At 29.4% G+C, this 21588-nt stretch overlaps 4 protein-coding genes across 4 annotated transcripts; 1 reads left to right on the top strand and 3 right to left on the bottom strand.

The window, feature by feature from the left end:
* Positions 1–315: 315 nt before the first annotated feature.
* Positions 316–14668, bottom strand: LOC145185205 (advillin-like). The gene is made up of 20 exons (XM_090098544.1): positions 14474–14668; positions 8899–8983; positions 8645–8719; positions 8439–8504; positions 8112–8189; positions 7957–8009; positions 7509–7611; positions 6144–6254; positions 5712–5796; positions 5345–5504; positions 3986–4341; positions 3619–3857; positions 3326–3412; positions 2844–2915; positions 2662–2766; positions 2332–2577; positions 1705–1908; positions 1154–1279; positions 869–1033; positions 316–785 (listed from the first exon to the last, which is right to left on the bottom strand). Exons 1-20 carry the CDS (start codon positions 14485–14487, stop codon positions 672–674), a joined length of 2544 nt encoding a protein of 847 aa, XP_089954670.1. The 5' UTR covers positions 14488–14668; the 3' UTR covers positions 316–671.
* Positions 14669–14954: 286 nt separating this feature from the next.
* Positions 14955–15885, bottom strand: LOC149884207 (RWD domain-containing protein 2B-like). Its single transcript, XM_090098547.1, has one exon. The coding sequence runs from the start codon at positions 15883–15885 to the stop codon at positions 15001–15003; it is 885 nt and encodes a 294-aa protein (XP_089954673.1). The 3' UTR covers positions 14955–15000.
* On the bottom strand, positions 14955–17557 carry LOC149884206 (plexin domain-containing protein 1-like). The gene has a single exon (XM_090098545.1). It carries the CDS (start codon positions 17555–17557, stop codon positions 16277–16279), a length of 1281 nt encoding a protein of 426 aa, XP_089954671.1. The 3' UTR covers positions 14955–16276.
* Positions 17558–18097: 540 nt separating this feature from the next.
* Positions 18098–19448, top strand: LOC149884205 (uncharacterized). The gene has a single exon (XM_090098546.1). The coding sequence runs from the start codon at positions 18205–18207 to the stop codon at positions 19396–19398; it is 1194 nt and encodes a 397-aa protein (XP_089954672.1). The 5' UTR covers positions 18098–18204; the 3' UTR covers positions 19399–19448.
* The last annotated feature ends 2140 nt before the right edge of the window (positions 19449–21588 follow it).

Raw genomic sequence — 21588 nt, 5'->3', positions numbered from 1 at the left:
CGTAATAGACTTGTTTCATGTCCTGACCACTGAACTAAAGTTTCAGCTAAATAAATATGCTTTTGAGACTTTTCATGATGTAACAAGTTTTTTTAAAAAATAAAGGTTTTTTGCTAGGAAAAAATTTTTACACTGTAATACAATTACAGTGTAAAAATTCAACTGCTTTGATTTACAAATTTCCCCTATTGCATTAGATACCATAATTAACCACTCAACCTAAACATGCTTCTGTTTGTTCTTTTTTGTTCGTTTTTTTTACCATACTTATTTATTCATTTTAAATAAGGGAGCTGTTTTAACAAAAACAAATAATTTTCAGTTGACATATTGACAATCTATTCTTTGAAATGCACATCAATAAATACAATGATTAAAAAATCCCCTTAAAATGGATCGTGCGAGTTTTATATTACTATATGGCATATTTACATTTCTAAATGTTTAATTCATCATACCTAACTACCATTATCGTCTTCATCTACTAGAATCTAAAAACCTTTGTAATCCGTGTATTTTTCTAAACGCTTTTATTATTTAAATTGCTGTAATTTAAAACATACACCAATTCTAAAAATTAAATTTTTATTGTACGCTTTCAGCATTGAATATTATTGGATAAATCTATTTCTATTTCGCGCTTTTATGTAGAAAAGAACTCTAGAACTTGCTCAAAATAACCTGACGCTTTTCTTTTTTTCGTCTTTCTTCCATTGCGGCAGTTGGTCGTATTGAGCTAATGTCATTCCAAATGTGGAAAGAAACTCATCGGGAGTCAAATAATACTAAACGCAACAAAAGTATCATAACACTTGCTGACGTATATTTCTGAATAATTCAAAAACGAGTAACAGAAAGTAAAGATTACCTCTTTTCTTTTTGGGTCAACACCATTCGGAATGTTGTTACTTTGAAGAGCTGACAGGGGAAGCTTTCGATCGAGCGAGAACTCTTTGATGTACTCGTCAACCATCGTAATCCCAGCAAACTTGTTGTTGAGTTCCTGTTTTAATCTCTCGTAACTTTTACCATGCTATTGTAAATAATTTCATAATGCTACAATAAATAATTTTACCATGCTATTATAAATAAAATTTTGGAAATCAGAAAGACAACGAGACTTAATATAATAAAAACCTAACATTAAACTCACAGAAAAAATACTGCTATCCCATGCTGGAAAGCATCCTGTGAAATTGGGTGGCTCAAAACCTTGCTTAACTACGAGCTTCTGGACTTTTTCAGGATCTCGACCAGAGGGATCTGTGTTCACATAGTCCTTGAAAAAAAAATACAACAAAAAATCATTTCCTGTTCTGAGCAATAAAAACTATTTAACATTCTACATAACTTTCTTATATCTGAGGTACCGAGCAAATATTGCTTGACATTAATGCGTTAAAGTGATGACATTAATGACATTAATGAGTTATAAAATCATAAATCTAACACAACAACCAACAACAAAAAATTATACATTTTTCAAATAAAATCATTAACTGCATAATTCTGATCGGACCATAGAGCATTAGAAGAAAATTAAAGTACCCCGTAAAAAGATATTTAAAAAAAAAAAAATACTAAGGGTACATTTGAATTGCATAAAAACTAGCATTATTTATTTAGATCTTTTATAAGCCAAGTTTATCCAAATAACGATTTAGTGCAAAACTAACAATTAATTATGTTTTATGAATTATGTACCATAGCAGTCTTTGATGCTAATTTCCTTTCAGTTTCTGTGCAATGATTTCCCAACCAAACGAATACATAATCATGTGTATCAAGAATCATTACATCATTTACATCAAGATCACTCTGAGTAAAATTAAAAAGTTCTTCTACTTCAAACTTTCCACTAGCAGTTGAACATAAGAATAAACGTGGAGGGTATTCTGGGATGGCTTCCTAAATAATGATAATAAAAAAAGGCTTAAAATCTGGAAAAAAAAAAACAAGTAAACAAAAAAAAGAAAAAACAACAACAAACAAAATAACTTGTTATTAGATTTTACCTGGAAAATACTTCCACTACAATACTCTCCAATTCAATAATAATAGTTAATAATTTAATAATAATGATAAAATTAATAATAATAATAATAATGATAATAATAATAATAATAATAACAACAACAACAACAACAACAACAACAACAACAACAACAACAACAACAACAACAACAATAATAACAATAATAATAATAATAATAATAATAATAATAATAATAATAATAATAGTAATAATAATAATAATATTAAAGAGTTAAAATCTGGAAAAAAAACCCAAATAAACAAAAAAACAACAAATAAAATAACTTGTTATTATACCTGGAAAATACTTCCACTAGCATACTCTCCAATTCCTCCTAGTAAATCCCAGAAATCTCTAGGCTCTTTGCCTTCAGGAATCACAATGAAATCATTAGCGTAACGAGGTGCAACGCGAGAAGCAACTTCTTTTGCCAACTCTCGTTCATCTCCAATGCACCCTTTACCATACCAGAGGTAACCATACTTATGGGAAACCAAGACAAATACATCATTTGAATTCAATGAAGCTGCACAAGGTTCAACCTTTATTAGAAAAAGTTTAGTGTTAATTAATATTGAAAAATATCGATCAATAATATTTAAAATTTAATATAGTAAATGACTTACCTCCAGTGCTTTTTTAATTGTCTGCCCTCGAACTTGAAAGAGTCGAGGCAGCCCACTCTCTTGTAACTCTTGCTGTTGACCACGAAAACCACTGGCTTTACCACCCTAAAATAAGTTTAAAATGTATAAGTAAACAAAAGCATAGTTTTCTATAGAAAAAAACAAAAGATTAAACAACTTACTTTATACACTATCATCTTGTTGTTAAATATTTTTAAAAAATGAAGAGGCTCTTTTCCTTGAACCACGCGAACCTTAAGTTAAAAAAAACTTGGCATTTAAATATTTGAAGTCCATTTGAACATAAAAATTTGACATTTTGTTTAATACAATTTTTATTTCAATAAAAATTAAGCAAAAAGACTATTTTTTTCATTTTCATTACTGATGCAACTGAACACATTTGCTTTGCAATATTTAGGTCTTTAGTCATCAAACAACAAAAAAGTGAGCAAATTAAAAAGAACCATTACTTGAATGACAATTGCAATAAATTTCACATGTAAAAAACACTATATACTTTTTGTGAAACGTTCCGTGCTTAAAAAGCTATAATTTCTGTACAAGACTTTTATCCAAAAAAAAAACTTTATTAGTGCTTTATTTAAAGTATTTATAACATGATAGATGCCACACATAATTTGTGCAAATAGAAAATGAATACCTGAACAGCTGCTCCTCCAAGACTCTCGTCCATTTTAACAGTCATAGCTGCTGCTGTACCCTTCTCATCTGTTGTACTTTTTAAGCCCTTTGTATAAAGAAAACAAAGCTATACTAGTAAAACCTGATTAAAAACAACAACTTAGGGGGAGGGGGCTGTTTCTTTATAAACAACTTCATCTAATTTAATATTCAGCAGGTTTACATTCTAAAATAAAAAATTAACAATTTAGACCAGTTTTTTCTGAAGAATTTTTACCAGCCAATAATAGATTAAGTTATACTAATTTTTACCAGCCAATAATAGATTAAGTAACACTCTTTTCGATCTACAACATATGTATACAAGATGACATAGCAATCTCCTCCAAAAAAAACACCAGTGGCATCTTTGGGTACAGGTACCAATTTAAAGTTTTCTACTCTCCATACATCAACTTTACCTCGACCATCATCCACCATTCTTTCCTCTTGACGCTTCTGCTGCAAATGCATTTTTGAAGTATCAAAGCTCATTTGAGGAATACTTTTTGCTTAAAAAAAAAATTAAATAAAAAAAGAACGGAATAAATCTTGAGCTTTGATGAAAAAAAAAACCTTTATTATTTTGATTTAATGCTATTATCCTTTTCATAGAAACTTTTAAAAAAATGTAATATACCAACTCCTCTTCCAGATACAAATGTTACTTGCTGAGGATCTACTGGCTTCATAGGCCAATCAATAAAGCACTGTTTGAAAGCTGGTGTCTCTGAGCCTTGTTTAACCATGACAACTTGTGTGTAATCAGGATATCCTTTGCTTCTCAAGAAGTTTACAGCTACCTTCATGCCTTGAAGCTTTTCTTCGTTGCTAGAATTTTTTCCTACCCAAACCCACAGACCAATACCTCCATTATCCAATACAAAAGTATCATCATTATCAAGCATTTTATACTTCAAATCTCCAGTGGCCTCTTCAATAACTCGCAATTGCCCATGCATACCATTAGAACCAACAGAATCAGTAATTTTAACCCTAAACATTAAAAAGAATAATTCATTTATCTAAATATTTAAATTTGCTGTAAAAAAAAAATCTATTTGATGTTGAATCAGAATTAAATATGCATTTCAACTACAACTGAATTAATATTGTCTTTACTGTCTTTACTGCATTATACTCCATTATACTGCATTATACTGCCTTATACTGCTTCAAGCTTGTCCCTAAAGTTTTAAAGCTAGATTTAAAAAAAGTTAATAAGGTTTCTGACCTTTTTAGAATTAGTAGCCTAAAATTATCCTTTAAGATTATTTTTGGAAACATCAGCCATATCCAAGTAACACAATTTTTAGTTGTGCATCAATTGTAAAGTGATAAATAGTTTTTTTTACAAACATTTTACAAGACTTATCAAGATTTCATATTCACCTGTTTGATAATTAAAACTTTTAATGCCACATCAAAACCTAACAAAAAACATTTCAGCACTTTTTGATGCAGCACTAAAATTGAATGTTTGAAATATCTCATACATGGAATTTTAATACATGGATGTACACGGGTGCATACATCCACGCACACGGGTGCATACTTACTCATTCTAATTTTTAGAACTCATTTTAATAATTAGCAAAATAAATCTTAATTATAAGCTTACTAGTATAACTAAAGATATTGAAAAACAATAAAAAAAGATGAAATGCCGTCCAGCTTAGAGAAATGTATTAAACATTTCTTTGACTTATAAATGATGTTTGAAAAAATTTTAACCAAACCGAACTCTAAATTTAATGTTGATTATTGTAAAGATTTTAAAGGTTGTTTAAACATGTTTTTTAAAACACAACCATTTTCAGTTTATTTATCTATCACTTCTATTACCATTTAGTCTAAATAATTTAAATTTAATTATAAAAAAATTTTAATTCAATTTAAAATTAACTTTATTTTCATTTAAAGTTAACTTTAATTTAATTTCAAATTTATTTTAACTTAATTTGTAAAATAATTTTTTACTCATAAATATTCACAAAACCTGTGCAAAGTAATGAGCTTCATCTTCTCCCTTTCCACTAATTCATCAGAACTTTTTCCATCTGATGGTTTAATATGTCCAAATGAACCCAGGTGTTCAAAAAATAATGCTAAAGGGTCGTTTTTACTTGCTTTTAAGGGGTGCATAGAAGGATCATCATCTAAAATTAGTAGTTTTACAGTAAATTAGATTATTTGTATTACTAATTATTACTGTACATTTTTGTACTTTACACTTTCTTGAAACTTACACACAAAAAAAATACCACAGACATGTTACTAGAGCAATTTTAACTAAAAAAGAAAAACATAATAAATAGCTGTAAAAAAACAACACTTTTATGTAAAACTTACAGAAAAAAACTTACCAACAACTATAATTCGTGTATCTTTTTCACCAATACCGCTTCCTCCTCTGCCTTCATCTCGAAAAGCCTGAGCAACTTCCATTCCCTAAAAATATCATTAAATGATTAGACAAGAAAATTCTGGTTCTGAAAAAATTTCTAACACCAAAACTGCCAGCTATATTGAGTGAATGTCTACAAAATAGAGATATTTTAAAAAAACAACTTAAAGACATTTTAGAATTTTTTTTTTAATACAAAAAAAAGTTTAGTATACTTTAAGTATATCATTCCCTCTTCCTCCTTCCACATATTTCACTTTTAATTTAAGTAATTTATTGAAATGCAATTGTTCAAATTGTTCAAATATTGCATTAGTAAAGATTTTGCTGTTAAAATTAGCAACTTTATCAATCTCTAATAAGAACAACAATGCAAACATGAAACTTAAACCTTTCTCTTTTCAGCTTCAGAACTCTCTTTGCCACACCAAACCCAGATGCAACCACCATTATCCAAAATAAAAACATCTCCATGGTTTAAAGAATCACAGTTACAAGGAACCTATAAACAATATACAAATTAAAAAAAAAATTCTGGCTATTAACAGATTTCATTAACACTCTTACTACACACACAAGATGATAAATCAAAAAAATTTAAAAAAACACTTGCAACTAATATAATACAATGAATAATGTGATAGGTTAGTAGTTATGAATTTAATGTTTATTTTGTTTAGGTTGTCAGCTAGTTTAATAGAATATATGTAGCCAATAGTTCTATAATATGGAGATTTTTGCATTATTACAAGATTTAAAATGTTGCAAAAAAAAAAAATATTGCAGTTAGGGACTGAAGTCTCTAACTGCAACAGGTTCTTGAAATATGACTTCATAGATTATTAATATAAAAAGAAATCTTTTTACAAAAAAAATCCTATTTTAGACATTGTAATGTGAATAGAACAATAGTTGTAAATAGAAGAATAGAGAGAATTTAAATGGTTGCATTTCTGGAACTACTTGTAAGTGTACACTGAAATTAAGGATTTGTAATAATTTTAATGAGATTTTGTAGTAATTAAAAATTTAGCAAATTCTGAAACTATGGTTTACTAGCTCAAATATTTTTACAAGAACTACTATTTCTCATTCTATTTTGAATTAAAATCTTGATGTAAACAATGAGAAAAAAAATGTACTAAATGAGAAAAAAAAAAGCTTCTTATCAAAACTATTAAAATAATCTCATTGTTTAAATGTCATTCATGCTTCAGATATACTTAAAATAATTTCTTTTTCAGATTATTAGTTAAATTTAAGGTTACACCCATTACATAAAACATAAAGAATAAATAATGAAAGGTGGAACTTGGATTAAGGACCTTTTTTAAATTACAGCATAATTAAAAAATAAGTCGACTATTATCCATTTTGCTTATTTTTTAAATCCTTTACAAATTATTATTTCCAATCAATAAAACTTTATCTCTATTTCGAGAGGGAAGTGACTTTCATTTGAATAGTTATTAATAAATAATAAAATGAAAGTTGATTCAAGTAAATAAGTTAAATGTAATGATTGATCAATTTTTTTTTTCTTTTTTTTCAAAATAAACATAATATTAAAGAATAAAGAAAAAAAGGGATTTCATTATACATTAAGCTCTCCAGCATTAAATAGCATAAATCACACTATAATTTTATTTACACTATTTCTCATCAGGACCATAATTGCATAAGAGACGGGTAAATAAAAATATGTTAAATTACAAAAAAAAAAAAAAAGAATAATTTTATTTAGAACAAAATAAACCTCAAAAACACGAGGCCTTTTGCGACCCTTCACTTGCATTAATCTTTTTACTTTCTTTATCTCCACATGTTTGAAACCAGATCGAACCCCTCCTTCTTCATATCTTAATATAGCACAAATAACTTATTCACATGATTTTGTACATGATCTTTTTTTAATAGAAAATATCTAATTGAACCTTGTTTTTTTTTTTTTGAGCAAAAACAAAATTTGGTTAAATAAAATAATAAAGAAACTACTTGAAGTAATTTACTTCAAATAGAAAAAATTTTAATACCAGAAAAAAAAGTTTTGACAAAAAAAATCATAAAAAAAGTTTTTTTAAAATAATTTAAAAGAACTTTTTAACTTTTGTAAATCATACAAAGGTATTAAAAAAGCTGTTTTGAGCAACTAACTGGTTTAGTAAATATTTTTCTGACATTTTATATGTATAATGTTTACTTACTTAATACCTTTAGGAAAATATGAGAGGAATCTTCTGCTTTCGTGTTGTTGAATCTATTTTTAAAATGAATCAAAAGCACATTAAACTTATTACACATTAAGTCATTAAGTCTTATAATTAAAAAAAAGAAAAAAAAGAAAAAAAGAAAAAACAACCTCTCTGTATTGGGTTGGAGAACCTCCAAGTAAATCATCCAACTCCACCGACTTCAATGCTGCAGTTCCAGCTTCATCCTAGAAATAATCCATTATACATACATACATACATACATACATACATACATACATACATACATACATACATACATACATACATACATACATACATACATACATACATACATACATACATACATGTGTGTGTGTGTATGTGTGTGTGTGTGTGTGTGTGTGTGTGTGTGTGTGTGTGTGTGTGTGTGTGTGTGTGTGTGTGTGTGCATATAATTTATTTTTAAAATAAAAGCATAAAAAATTCATTAGTACTTGTGATGTCTTCTTCCCAAGCCAGAAGTGAATATGACAGCTGTATGGAGGCGATTTTCCTTCACACTAAGAAATGCAAAAGTTTCAGCACATAATGATTATCATAATGATAATGCAAAACAAATCTAACTTGTGTTCTATAAGTACACTTATTTTTTTTTAAGCAACTATATAAATTTTGAGATCTAATTAAATTTTTCAATTACCTTCAACACAACATATGAGTCTCCATTGTAGAAAATTGGTACTTCAGCTATCTCAACTTTTTTCAAGCCAAAATCCTTTTTTTAAAATAACATTTTGACATTAAAATATGATTTAATCATACATTAAAAAAGTCATTTTAAGTTTTAAAAAAATAATTTTTTAAATACTTTTGATTTTTTTAATTAAAAATTAAAGAAGTTATCATAAAGAAAAATGTTACAATTTATTTTTTAAAAAAAGTAATTTTTTTAACCTCAACTCTCCATATAGTAAGTCCAGGTGCTTTCCCTGCATCCGAAAAAACAATATCTCCTTTGCGAGACAGACGATTATTTTGTCTGAAATAATATTGGTGTGTAAAACATAAAAATTGTATTAGACAACAATATATGTATGTATGTATGTATGTATGTATGTATGTATGTATGTATGTACGTACGTATGTACGTACGTATGTATGTATGTATGCATGTATGTATGTATGTATGTATGTATGTATGTATGTATGTATGTATGTATGTATGTATGTATGTATGTATGTATGTATGTACGTACGTATGTACGTATGTATGTATGTATGTATGTATGTATGTATGTATGTATGTATGTATGTATGTATGTATGTATGTACGTATGTATGTATGTATGTATGCATATAAATGAGGTAATAGTTTTGGAACTTTACACTATTTAAGTGTGTATTTTTGTTTTATCACTGTGATTATTATTCATGTAGGTGTTGTTGTATAATACATTGTCAAATATTCAGTATAAGTTTAAATGTACAATAACTTTAATTCTTGAAACAACAGAAATATGCTAATTGCATTGGATTATAAAAACTTAGATGTATGGCTCACACTGAGGTTCAACACGATTTCAAATTGAGATCTAAGTCAAGAAGAAAAACATTTTTTGGATAATTTTATATTTCAAATTCTTCTTACAGCAGAAAAATGTTTTAATATTTTTCTCTAACTTTCGTTTGCGCTGAGACCTCATAGAAAGCATAAGAAGATTCAATGACGTTATGTAACTTTTATTTTATGACATTTAATACTGCTAACCAATGAGATTTGTACATAAAACGTTGATATGCAATATCTCGAATTGACAGTGCTCTACCCTGTCTTATTGCGGTTAAGTGTTAGCTGAGAAATCTACGATAGTTTGGGAGTACAAGAAAAGAATGATGTAAAGAAACTCTTCGAATGCTTACACGGCATGTGAGTTGTTTACGAAGCGAAAAATAGCAACGGAGAACGAATGGATAACTTTCGCAGCAATTAAGGGCCTGTTTATATGGACAAGGGCTAGCCCGTTTGCAAAGCTAGCCCGGAATACGAGCCAGTTTTAAAATTGCGTTTATATGAATTTTTGCCAAAAAAATAAAAAATGATATCGAGGTCAGCCTGGCTTTTTCTAGCAGGGCTAGCCTCTTTATCGGTAAAGTAATAATTTTAAAGATGGCGGCTAGCGACAAAAAACACATTGCATTTTAACAATATGTTTGACTGGTATTATAACACAAATAATGCTTTTTAAAAGCCTAATTGTGTTATATAAGCTTTACAAATTTAAATTTGATAATTTTTAAAATATTATTGTTTTACGAAAACGATCACAATCACTTCAAAAGATGAAACAAGCAAGAGAGAGGTGCCTTAAAAGAAAAAATCATAGTTGCTGGTTTAAAACTGTCAGAACTGATTTAATGGTGGCATAATATAATAACTGGTGTAGCTCCCATTGATGTATGGAAAATAAATTTTAGCCTTTCACGGTTTCTTTTCATGAATTTGGTTTCAGAGTTAAGCCCTTATTTATCTCCTTTCAGAGTTAAGCCCTTATTTATCTTTTTCGCCTAACTCTAGAGCTCTATCAGCAGATAAAAAAGTAGCTATTACTTTATATTACTTAAAAGATACTGGATCTTTGGTAAATTGTAAAAGCAAAACAACTAAAATTTTAAGTACACGGAAGTTGTCAGTTTTATTATCTAAATTTATTATTTTACGCGGAAGCTTTAAAATTTAAAAAATGTAAGAGTTTATACGCATGCGTACAAATTTATATAAGAAATTAACCAGCCCGTTTGCCGAGATCTAGGCAAAAAACAGTGAGACCTCGCCATCCGGGCTAACTCGTTTATTCATATAAACGCAAAATAAAATTAAGTTAAAATATTGATGACGTCTATATCTCGGTAAACGAGCCAGCCCGCTTTCTATATAAACAGGCCCTAAGAAAACTATTTTATGTTTCAAATGCGATTAGATGGAACACATGGCGGCAAAATGTACAAGAGTCAGGGAAACGATCAGGAGAGCGAGCCGTGTGTGCTATCTCGCTCTCGAATATTATAGAATTAAGTGCGCGATAGCGAGTTTAAATGAAAGTTGAGGATTGATTTGTAAAAATTACTGTGGATACTGTGATGTTAAAGAACGATAGTCTTTCGAAAATTGGTTTCGGATGAGCGACTGAAGCTATCTTTTACAAAGGTTAGACACCTTTTCTAAAACATAATTCATAGAAGTCTTTGATTGGGAACGGTTTTCCTTGAAATCAACACAGTGTCTACACGGAGGATCAGTTCTAGTAGCAATTTCTCGACTTTTGGAGCGGATGCGATGCTTAAAATAAGTTCAATAGGATTACTAGGAGAAGTCACTATTCTTTTGTCAGCTGAAGCGTGTTTTACTGAGAATATGTGTGCGGTGGTAAAAAAGGAAGAAAATATTTAGCTTGAAATCAAGAAGCAGATTGGGGTAAAAAGTTAAATAGATATAGTGAGATGGAGACGACGCGTTAAGCCAGAGTGCAAGAGTGAATTACTCAAATGAGTAAAGCAGGGATGGTTATTGGAATTATTTTCAGTTTTAATACGCAGAAAATAGTTTCTTTGACGAGTGGGTGGGATGATGAGGTTCATGATGTGGGAGTGAGGTAATTGCTGAAAGAAGTCTTCAGAAAAATAAGAGAAAATGAACCTATTTGTGGAGAATAGGAAGCACATGGTAATGAAGATCGAGTGTGGATTTATGCCTACGCTTTAGCATGATAAGCTCATGCCCAGATTGGAGGAGTTTTTGTTGAAGACACATGACTTTATAAGAGTAAATCTGCAGTCTATATAAGTATGATAGATTTGGACATTGATTTGGTTGGTACTAACATGGCTTTGGCATGCAAGCTCAACAAACTACATTTGTTCACAGACTCCGTAACAGTCTTTATGTTTTAATAGGGACTTTGTATTTAATAGTTAAGACTGAAATCAAGGGCGTCAGGTGAGCTGTTAATGTAGCGAAGAGTGAACATGTTCCGGGAGGTGGTAGAAAATCTAGCCGATAAGAATGTTGAAACTTGACAAACTTGCAATCTATGCTGGAATTGCATTAATAAAAGAAAAAGAGATTTTGGAAATGCACAAAAAGACCGGCCGCTTTAGAGTTAGAACTCTACTCTTTTTTTTGAAGAAGTTCCCAACCGTAGTAAAAGAAGATGTACGGAAGATGTACGGAAGATGATAATCTAGCTACCATTGCATGGTCGCTTAGATAAATAGAATTCAACAAAAATTGGAAAAGATTAAGCATGAATATCTCTCATTACTGTATAAATCATTACTTGAGCTTAAGCGACAGTAGTCCTTCAAAATTTGCACTATGGGGTCAATTGTCATGCCCAGGGAAGCACAGAAGGAATCTGACACTTGCGGGCTATATTTTGTGAAACAGGAGCGCCTGTGGAAATAATGACAAATAGCGGCTCTGCATTCAGAAGCGAAGAAACCGGAACTTTTTTTGAAAACTGGAGTGTGCGTGTGAAGCCTCAACCCGCTAACTGTTTTTCGGGAAATGGCACCGTTGAGTAAAACAACCGCACTGTCAAGAGTAGCAGCAATCAAGAATTTCAGAGTAATTGTAAAACGTCTTGATTGACAAAGACGTAGCGAGTTCGATGGATTAATAACACAGCTGAGGAGAGATTCAAAGAATTGCACGAAAGTACCGGTATGTCAACGAAAGTCCTTAGAAATTCTCGAGTTCGTGAGAAGGTGTAGTTGAAGTCATCCGAAGCACGTTTTGTAACAAAATGTCATCCAGAAACCATTTCGTCACAAATCGTACTCAGGATGTACTAGAGCAAGTGATCAAGGGTAAAAAGATTACACGCCATGCAAACTACGTCAGACCAATGAACAAAATGCAACAAGAGTGAATAGAATTAGCGATACTTTTTTCTACATTTTTACAAACAAGAAAACTTTTGTGAAAATATAGAAAAAAACACAGCGACAAGATAGGGTACAAATTACATAGAAGCTGATAGTGATATCCAAGACACCAAAGCACCTCTACGTTGGAAGAACCAAAAATGACGCATACCCCTTTAAATACTAGTTTGTTTCTCTTGATTAAGATAAAATGATCAAGGAGACGTGTAGTTCTATTGCTTTAAAACATCATGGCAAGCGCTAGAAAAATTAATGATGATACGCGTAGCTTTTCTTAATGACAATAGTTTTTAACCAGTAATGTTTGTAAAAGTTGAGGGCACAAATATGTTTTGAGGGATTTTAAAAAGATGGCGTAACTAACATTAAATTGCATTGGACCATCTTATAACTAAACTTACGATGATGCGTCATAAATTCCCGCCAAAATTCAGATATGTCACGCCGCTAAAATGTAAACAAATTCTTTTTGTGCTCTAACCATGTCAACATTTGTGCCAACAAAACAAGATTTGTGGTAAAAGCTTTTATTTTGTTTTAATTTGAAGAAAGGTGTAGCTAATGGAGATCAATTGCTGTGCAAAGCATATGGGGAATAAGTTTCTTCAAGATGAGAGTACTGGTTGCGGCAACGCGAAAATTTGCAAAAGAGTTTTTACGTTGTATTTTTAGCGATATCAGGTAAAAAAAACATCTAAACAATATTTAAGTTTTTTTTAGAATAATTTTTTAAAATATTTTTATGATAAGTAAAATTCACAATTCCGTGTCAAAGCACAAACCGAGAAAAATAAAATGAATTAACAAAAGTAATAGTAATAATGATATCATAAAAAATAAATGAAAGATAAATGCAGGAGAGAGAATGACCAAGTTGATACAATCTTTATCAACTTGGTCATTCTCTCTAGATCAATAGATGCTAGTAAATCATTTAGGATGCATAAATAATTAAACATTTGAGTATGAACGTATGCTAAGTTTGAAAGGAAATGAACGTAAATGTAGACACTTTGTACATCTTCTTTGATAAACACTTTTGTTTGTAAACATACATATTTCTTGTTAAATTAATTTAGATATAAAAATCCTTTATCATAAAGACTTGCTAGAGTATATAATATATTTGTTGATGCATAAGATTTATAAGTAGGTAGATATTTATGGATATAATAGGTTTATACTTTCGGTTGACTTGACATGCATTGAATGTGAAAAATAATTGTAATGCATTCAATGAAAAATTTTTTTTATAAAAGCCTTAAATTATCATGAAAAAAGATTGCTGGTCTGGTATAAAAGAAAAAAAAATAGCGTCAAGTGGGGAGAACAGAAGTACCTCATAAACTTCTAAAATATACTTTTTATGTGTATACACACAAAATAAAGTATATATACTTCTATGTGCTGGTAAAAGTTAGATTTGGTGTTATTAATTTTATAATTATATATTGTATATATATATATTTTACTAAAATGAAAAATATTTAGCTTTTTTTGATTCATTTTCTGCATTTTCTCTCAAAACGTCATTGGTACAATAAGCAAAAGATTATTATGCAAATATTTGGTTTTAAAAACTTACCCAGCAACTTGCATAATTTGAGAAGAATTTGACAATAATGAATTAAACCCAAATTATGAAACTTGGTAGTAATTTGGAATTACATCCTAAAATAAAAACCAAAAACCATGTCTTTGATTTTTCAGCTCCTATCAGTTTAAACTCTTAAAAACTCAAAACTGTTTAAAACTGTTTAAAAGCAATTGCAATACTAAATAATGCATTATGTGATCAATAATAAGGCAGATTGAAGCAGATTAAAAATTGATGAACTTTATTTAAGTCAGATAATAACTTCAATAGGTTTGATGATTGTTTTACTTTGAAAGACTCATAATAGATTTACACAGCGCTTAGTAAAAAAGACGATCTTTTGCTTCAAAAAATAAATATTATGCATTTTGCCATTTTTATGAACAAATTTCAAAACAAAGAATTATTTGTTTGTATTCATTTAAATGCTATCACCAACCCAGCAAAGAGATCAAGAAAACAAAATATACATGAGGTTGTTATTTTATTAGTTTCTACATGTTGATAAAAACATGTCAACTTTTAACCCCAAAAAGACAATTAAATATATAACCTATTTCATTTTCTTTTAAAAAAGTGAAAAACTTTCCCATATCCATATGTTTTGAGTTTTGAGATCCAAATGAAAGTTCTTGAAAATTAGTAAACTTTTTTTTTTCACATACATCTTTTAGTTTACAAGTTATTTTTTTCCAGCTCAACTTACGCAAGCGTTCAAAATACTGTTCAATATCACATGTAGATCCTTCTACATACACAACCCCAGGTTTACCTGGTAACAGAAATCCAGTTAACAAAAGCTCTTCAGCCCAACAAACAATATTTTTACGTTTTTCTTTATTATAAATATGATGCATGTATAAGCACATAAAACTAAAACTTTCAGAGACATCAATTGTGAGGGAATGTTTATCTTGACTAGAAATGTCTTGATAATATTGATGGGCATTATCCTGCAACCAAATCACTATATCAAGAATCATCATGCTACCAAACTCAAGTTTTGTGATAAAATTTCTCAAGTTGAGATTGAGAGTAGTCTGCTTGCTTCGTGACAAATCATTTGAAATAACAGACACTAGCGGAAACTGTTCTTTTGGGTATAATCCTGGAAGTGTAACATTTACTTTTAAAAAATAAGTTTGATTAATGTTTGTAGCCTTGTCTTCTTTTACACTATCATCCATTTTTACACTAATATTTAGATTGATTTCAAAGCAAAGAAATTTTAGATTGGATTTAATTTGATAACCAGACACTATTTCACAATCATGTAAGAATTCCTTTGCATTATAATAGAGATTGGGATCATGCCAATACAATTCATTTTCACCTGGAAACATTGATTCCAAAATTTCTATCTCTCGAAGTTGATCACTAATATTTTCATAGAATGCCATGGTATTCAACTTTCAACATACAACTGCCATATTGAAGCATTTTTTGCTTAACTTTTTTTTATTTATAAAGAGAAATTTGGAAGTTTACACATTAATGATATCATTAGTATCCTAATATTGTTAAATATATGATATATACAAATGTAAAAAAAATCAAATCAAAATTGATATCAATATCAATACACAAGCACAAAATTATTCTAAATTATCAGATCAGAATTCTTATAGTTTTAAGGTTTTTCAGAAAGAAAGTTTTAACATTTTTTATTTAACAACAAGTCAATAGATAATGTAACTTTAATCAAAAATAAAAAATAAAAACTTTACACTTAAATTTACATTTACAATATTATCATGCTTAAAGACATACATACTTTTGTGAAAAAAAAACTTAAGTATTAATCTGTAACATTTTAGAGGAGTCCTCATCAATTTCACCAGATTTAGCATGAAACCATGTACTTGGTCGGTTTTCAATAAGCCACATTCCTAATCTACTTTGAGGATGTAAATACCCATAAACAAACCAAGAAATTAAAATAAAGCATAATATCAAAAATGTAATACCAATAACAATTCCCACAAAACTTTCTTTTTTAACAACTTTAGTTGGTGCTATCAAAGCACATTTACTAAGTGAGCTAAAAGATTTAACATCACATTCTGAGGAACGCCAGACTTCCCGCTTCCAACTGTAAATATCAGAGCATAACATTACTCCAGGACACCAACTACATTGAAAAGAAATGTTAGAGCCTGTGCATGACTCACAGGTGGTGAATTCATTACAGGTCTTGAGAGGATCTAATTTATATGCAGTATAAGATCTTAATTTTTCCAAAGGCAAACTTACTTCATGATACTTCTGAATTAAGGTGTGAATAACAGGACGCTTGATGAAAGGATTATTCTTCATGAAAGTTACCAAGAAACCATCAGCTATACCAGCTGTTACAGGATGATCAGTATTGCTTATATTATACAATGAGTAAGGAATATTCTTGTATGCCATTAAAAAAGTACCATTTTTATAAATAGTAACTTGAAAAGTAAATGTATTATTAACTGAGTCAGATTGATTTAATTGAACATTATCCCACTGAACAATAAACTTGTCTCTACCTACCCCATAATAAACAGCAGAATTATTGTTCTGTTTTAAGTTAAAGTTAGCCATTAGAGGGGCTATATAATGAATATAATGTATATAGGAGTGAAATAATGGGTATACACTAAGAAAACCACCTGTAGTTACATAAATGCTATTCACTCTATTTCCGTAAAATGTAAAATTGAATGCCAGTAAGACTTTAGTTGCAACCAGATATGCTGAACTTAATGCCTTACTTTTTGTTACAACTATATCTCCTATGTTGTTTTTAGCAAGGTCTGTAAAATAGTGACTACCAGCAGAATAGTATGTTGATCTATAATACTTGTGGTCATCTGTTGAAACTTCAGATTCATTTAAATCCAATTCAGAGTCTGTTAAGCTTCTTACAAACCTTTCTCCATTCTTATATACCGTTTCAGTTTTAAACTTTTTCATAGAATTTCTTACAAAACTTATTGACTCACCTTCATCTACAATAGAGTTATACAAGCTCTTATGCAGGGCAATGGAACAACCATTTGAAAGTAACACAATTAATGCTATTAAGATCATTTTCATATGTATCAAAACTGAAAATAAAATCAAATCATGACAAAAAAAAATTGAAAATTTATCATAATTTGTTTCAAGTAGGAATCTTATAATACATATCTAACAGGGCCTTGAAAAATAATTAAATCAAAAGACGAATTAAAAATATCATACTTAACACTAAAATTTGTGTTTGTATTGAAATATGTTTGATATTGATTTAATTTCAAAATGTATCTGCTTAAACATGATGTGTTTATCTGGAAGGTTTTACATGAGGATGTCGTTAAAGTTACATGAGGATATCGTTAAAAAATTCAGTCAAATAAATTAAGACAATACATGGGTTTAAAAAAATGCCTTTAAATGTAGCCACTCATTAGTCTAATCCTGTTTGAAATTTGCTTATTTTAAAAAAAAAAGAAAGAAAGAAAAGAATATTGCATCACTCATCAAAAATAAATTGATTGCCTGAAATTCTGTTTATCTTCTGATAATCCTAGAAATAGTCTTAAACTAGTAATGAGAACTAAAGTGCTCAATTTAGAACAAATGTAATCATAGTCATAAGAAATAGATAGTCTGGTCACTTGGGCCGTAATATCTGGATTTTTCTTATAATCATACGAAACACTTGAAATTTGTCGGGCGGCCAGGAACTGAGTGCACAAAAAATGGAAACGCAGAAAGAACTCTATGGTGAATTTGATAAAGAAGCATTATTTTTTTCTTTGGAGAATGATATTCTTTTTGAAGACGAAAATTTTGTTAAAGATTTAGATGCTTTGGTGTTGGAGTTATCTAGTGAACAAGTTGATTGCACATTTTCTTGCACAATTTGTTCTAAGAAGTGCATATCTCAAAGAGGACTTACAAGGCATACAAATTCAAAGCATCAAAGTATTCCTTTAGATTTAACGATACAAAGTCCTAAACCACCTATTCTTCTTGATGAATTTAAAAATCTGCTTGATAAAAGTATTACTACCTTAATCAACGATGAATGCTATCCTGATTTGTATAGAGATGAGTTAAGGATTAATCATGCAATAATTTTAGATACTTCACAACAAACTCTATCTCTATTAGAGACAGTAATAGCTGGTTTTAAAGCTGATGGTGATGCTGAAAGATTTTATCCTAAATTTTACAAAACTGTTAATCAAGGAATTTTATTTAGCAATCTGACTAAAAAATCGACTAGACTTCTTGGCTATGAACTATGCAATCATGTTTTAGCATTTCTTACAAACTCACTTTACAATACTTCTTTTTTAAATTTAAATGGTTTATCACCTGTTGAATTTTCTGATAGAGACAAAGAAATTATCTTTTATCTAAGTGGTTATGTATTTAGCACATTTTATTGCAGAATTCGCAGTTCTCGATTATGGCAGCAAAAGTTAAGCACAGACTGCCTTTCACTTCTTAATGCTGGTAAAACAGAACAATTATTTGAGAGTCCAGAAACATGCACTGAAGCTTATGATAAATTTGTGAATGCTAAAAATCGTGGTGGTTTGTGGAAAGTGTCTCCTCCAGTTTTAGAAATTTTTACAAAAGTTGAGTTTCTCTTTCGCCATCAAAGTAAAAGTTTTGTAAAAAAAATTGATTCAGAGTTAATTGTAGCTGAAACCTTAAAAAACAGTGGAGTTTTGGCTAACATATCTGAACTTCGTGGTCTTTGCACAAATCGAGTTTCCAAAGAACTGTCTTTAAACTTATTTTATCATCTGATTACACTTTATGTCAGAGTAAGATCTTTTTCGTATGCAAAAGAAAAACTAAGTATCCACAAAATCAAAGAGAATCAAACAAAGTCAAAATCCCTCCGCTCAAAAATGAAAAAAACATCAATTGGATTATAGAAGTTTAGTAGAATATTACACTTAAAAACGGTTATTTTCATAGCCACAAATCTCATGAAAGCATGCTTGGCATAGTAACTTTAGCAACTATTTGTCATTAAAAAGATTAGTTTTTAAAATTTTTGTTATTTGTTTATAGAAATAAAAGCTAGGTAAGAGACCCTCCCTTATCTAAAAGAAAACAAAGAATAGTTAAAAATGAAGTCCAAAATTAACTATGCACACTAGTTTTATATTTATAATAAACAACTAATAACTCATAGATCAAAAACAACTCAAAGATCAATTCTACCCCTAATATATATATATATATATATATATATATATATATATATATATATATATATATATATATATATGCATACATCAACTAATCTTAACTTAGATCTGCCTGTGAAATCACTAGTTTTTTTGGGGGAAGTGGATACCTGTGGAGGTTTTATAAAAAGAATAATAGGTGCCTGTTTATATTGTAACAAAAGTAAATGTAAGGAAATGTCTACAAAATTAACTGAAATTTAGTTTATTACAAATATAAAAAAAATTCTAATGTAACTAATCAATATTTTATGCCATTTAACATTTTTAATAAGATTTGTGGCTATGAAAATAGCCGTTTTTATGTATGTTCTTTTTCTTTGTTTTCAGCAGTACAAGGAGACATAAGGGAAATTTTTATTGAATCACTTGAAAAGTCAACTTTTCATATTAATACATTTTTCAGAGTTGGTCCATTTTCTGCGTGGTATACGTGTTGTACTCTCCCTTGATATTTTGTTTGATTCATTGACATTTTGACAGTTACCTGCAATTGGGTGAAATATAAGTTGATTTCGAATGGTATTATCATTGAAACCAAAATCAAACAAGGAAGGATTATCTTTTCTTCTACCAATTGACCGTTGTTGTCCAAAGTAATTTTCTAAAGGATCCTGACAAAACCTTTCAGTTAATACATAACTTACATTGTTGTTAATTAAAAATTTGACAAGTTCAATAACAGAATTAACTGTGATTTTTAAACCTTCATGAGTTTGCCAAGTAATAAACATATTACTTCTCTCACTTTTTGAAAAATTTCCAGATCTTGATTCAATAGAAAAAAGCCAATCAGAAAGATACTTTAAAAATGTTTCTCTAAGCCATGTAAATCGAACATCATTTGTGTCAGAAAATGGTTTCAAAAAAGAGTTGCATTTTAATATACAATCATTTGTATTCCGAACATTTAAGCAATCAAAAAAATCATTAAAATATTTGCAAAATTGTGCTGTCCCAGCTGTATCTGATGGTGCATAGATTTTTAATGCAGTACTACATGAATCACTTAAAACTTGTGCAGCTAAACGAACATTCATAGCTGAAAATGGAGTTATTTTAATGTGCTCAACAGTTAGCTTTGGACATGCATGTAGTTGACATTTTAAATCTTCATAAAATAAATCAGAAATATGGGACCATAAAATATGTTGACCCTGATTCCACATATAACGATTGCTTTTACCAGCTCCAGAATGGTAAAGGTTGTTCCTTGCTGTTTTAATTAAATGAGGAACATCAGAAATAAAATATATAAATCTTTTATCATCATCATCAGCAAATAGATTATCAGTGCGGTAAGTCACATCAACATTACCATTAATATCTTCTTCTTCAGTCAGATTAAAATGCATTTTAAAAAATTTTCTATTCGATGATGCTCCATCACAAGTAACAGCAACTACTTTTAAACCAACAGAGATTTCTAAAATTCCTACAGCTTTCCAAAATAGAGAAAATAATTGCACTGATGTAATATTTGTAGTAGCAAAATTTGCAAAACTGTATTTAAAAGGATTTACAATACTTCTAATTAAAAAAACTAAAACATGAGAAGCAAGCTTATCAGCTTGTTGTAACGTTGCAAAATTAACACTAGGATCACCCAAATCAACATAACCAATTAATTCTCCAGAATGTTTGTCCCAAACAAGATTTTCTTGAATTTTCATTTCATCAAGAACTAGGACTATAAATTTCTCTTGAACTGAAAAATTAATGACTTTATCTTTTAATTCTTCTATTATGTTTTTATTGAATCCCAACTTGGGCTTTACATAGTTTTTATAGTCACGCAATCGCCTACGACTTGGTAAAATTAAAAAACCAGAATGAGTTTTCTCATTTAACCTTATTGCTTCATAAGCAGCT

Source organism: Hydra viridissima, unplaced genomic scaffold (genome assembly GCF_058129835.1).
Source record: "Hydra viridissima isolate aposymbiotic clone 2 unplaced genomic scaffold, HvirCarnegie_v1 scaffold_9, whole genome shotgun sequence".
NCBI classification, from domain to species: domain Eukaryota; kingdom Metazoa; phylum Cnidaria; class Hydrozoa; order Anthoathecata; family Hydridae; genus Hydra; species Hydra viridissima.
This window is presented reverse-complemented; position numbering and strand designations above follow the sequence as displayed.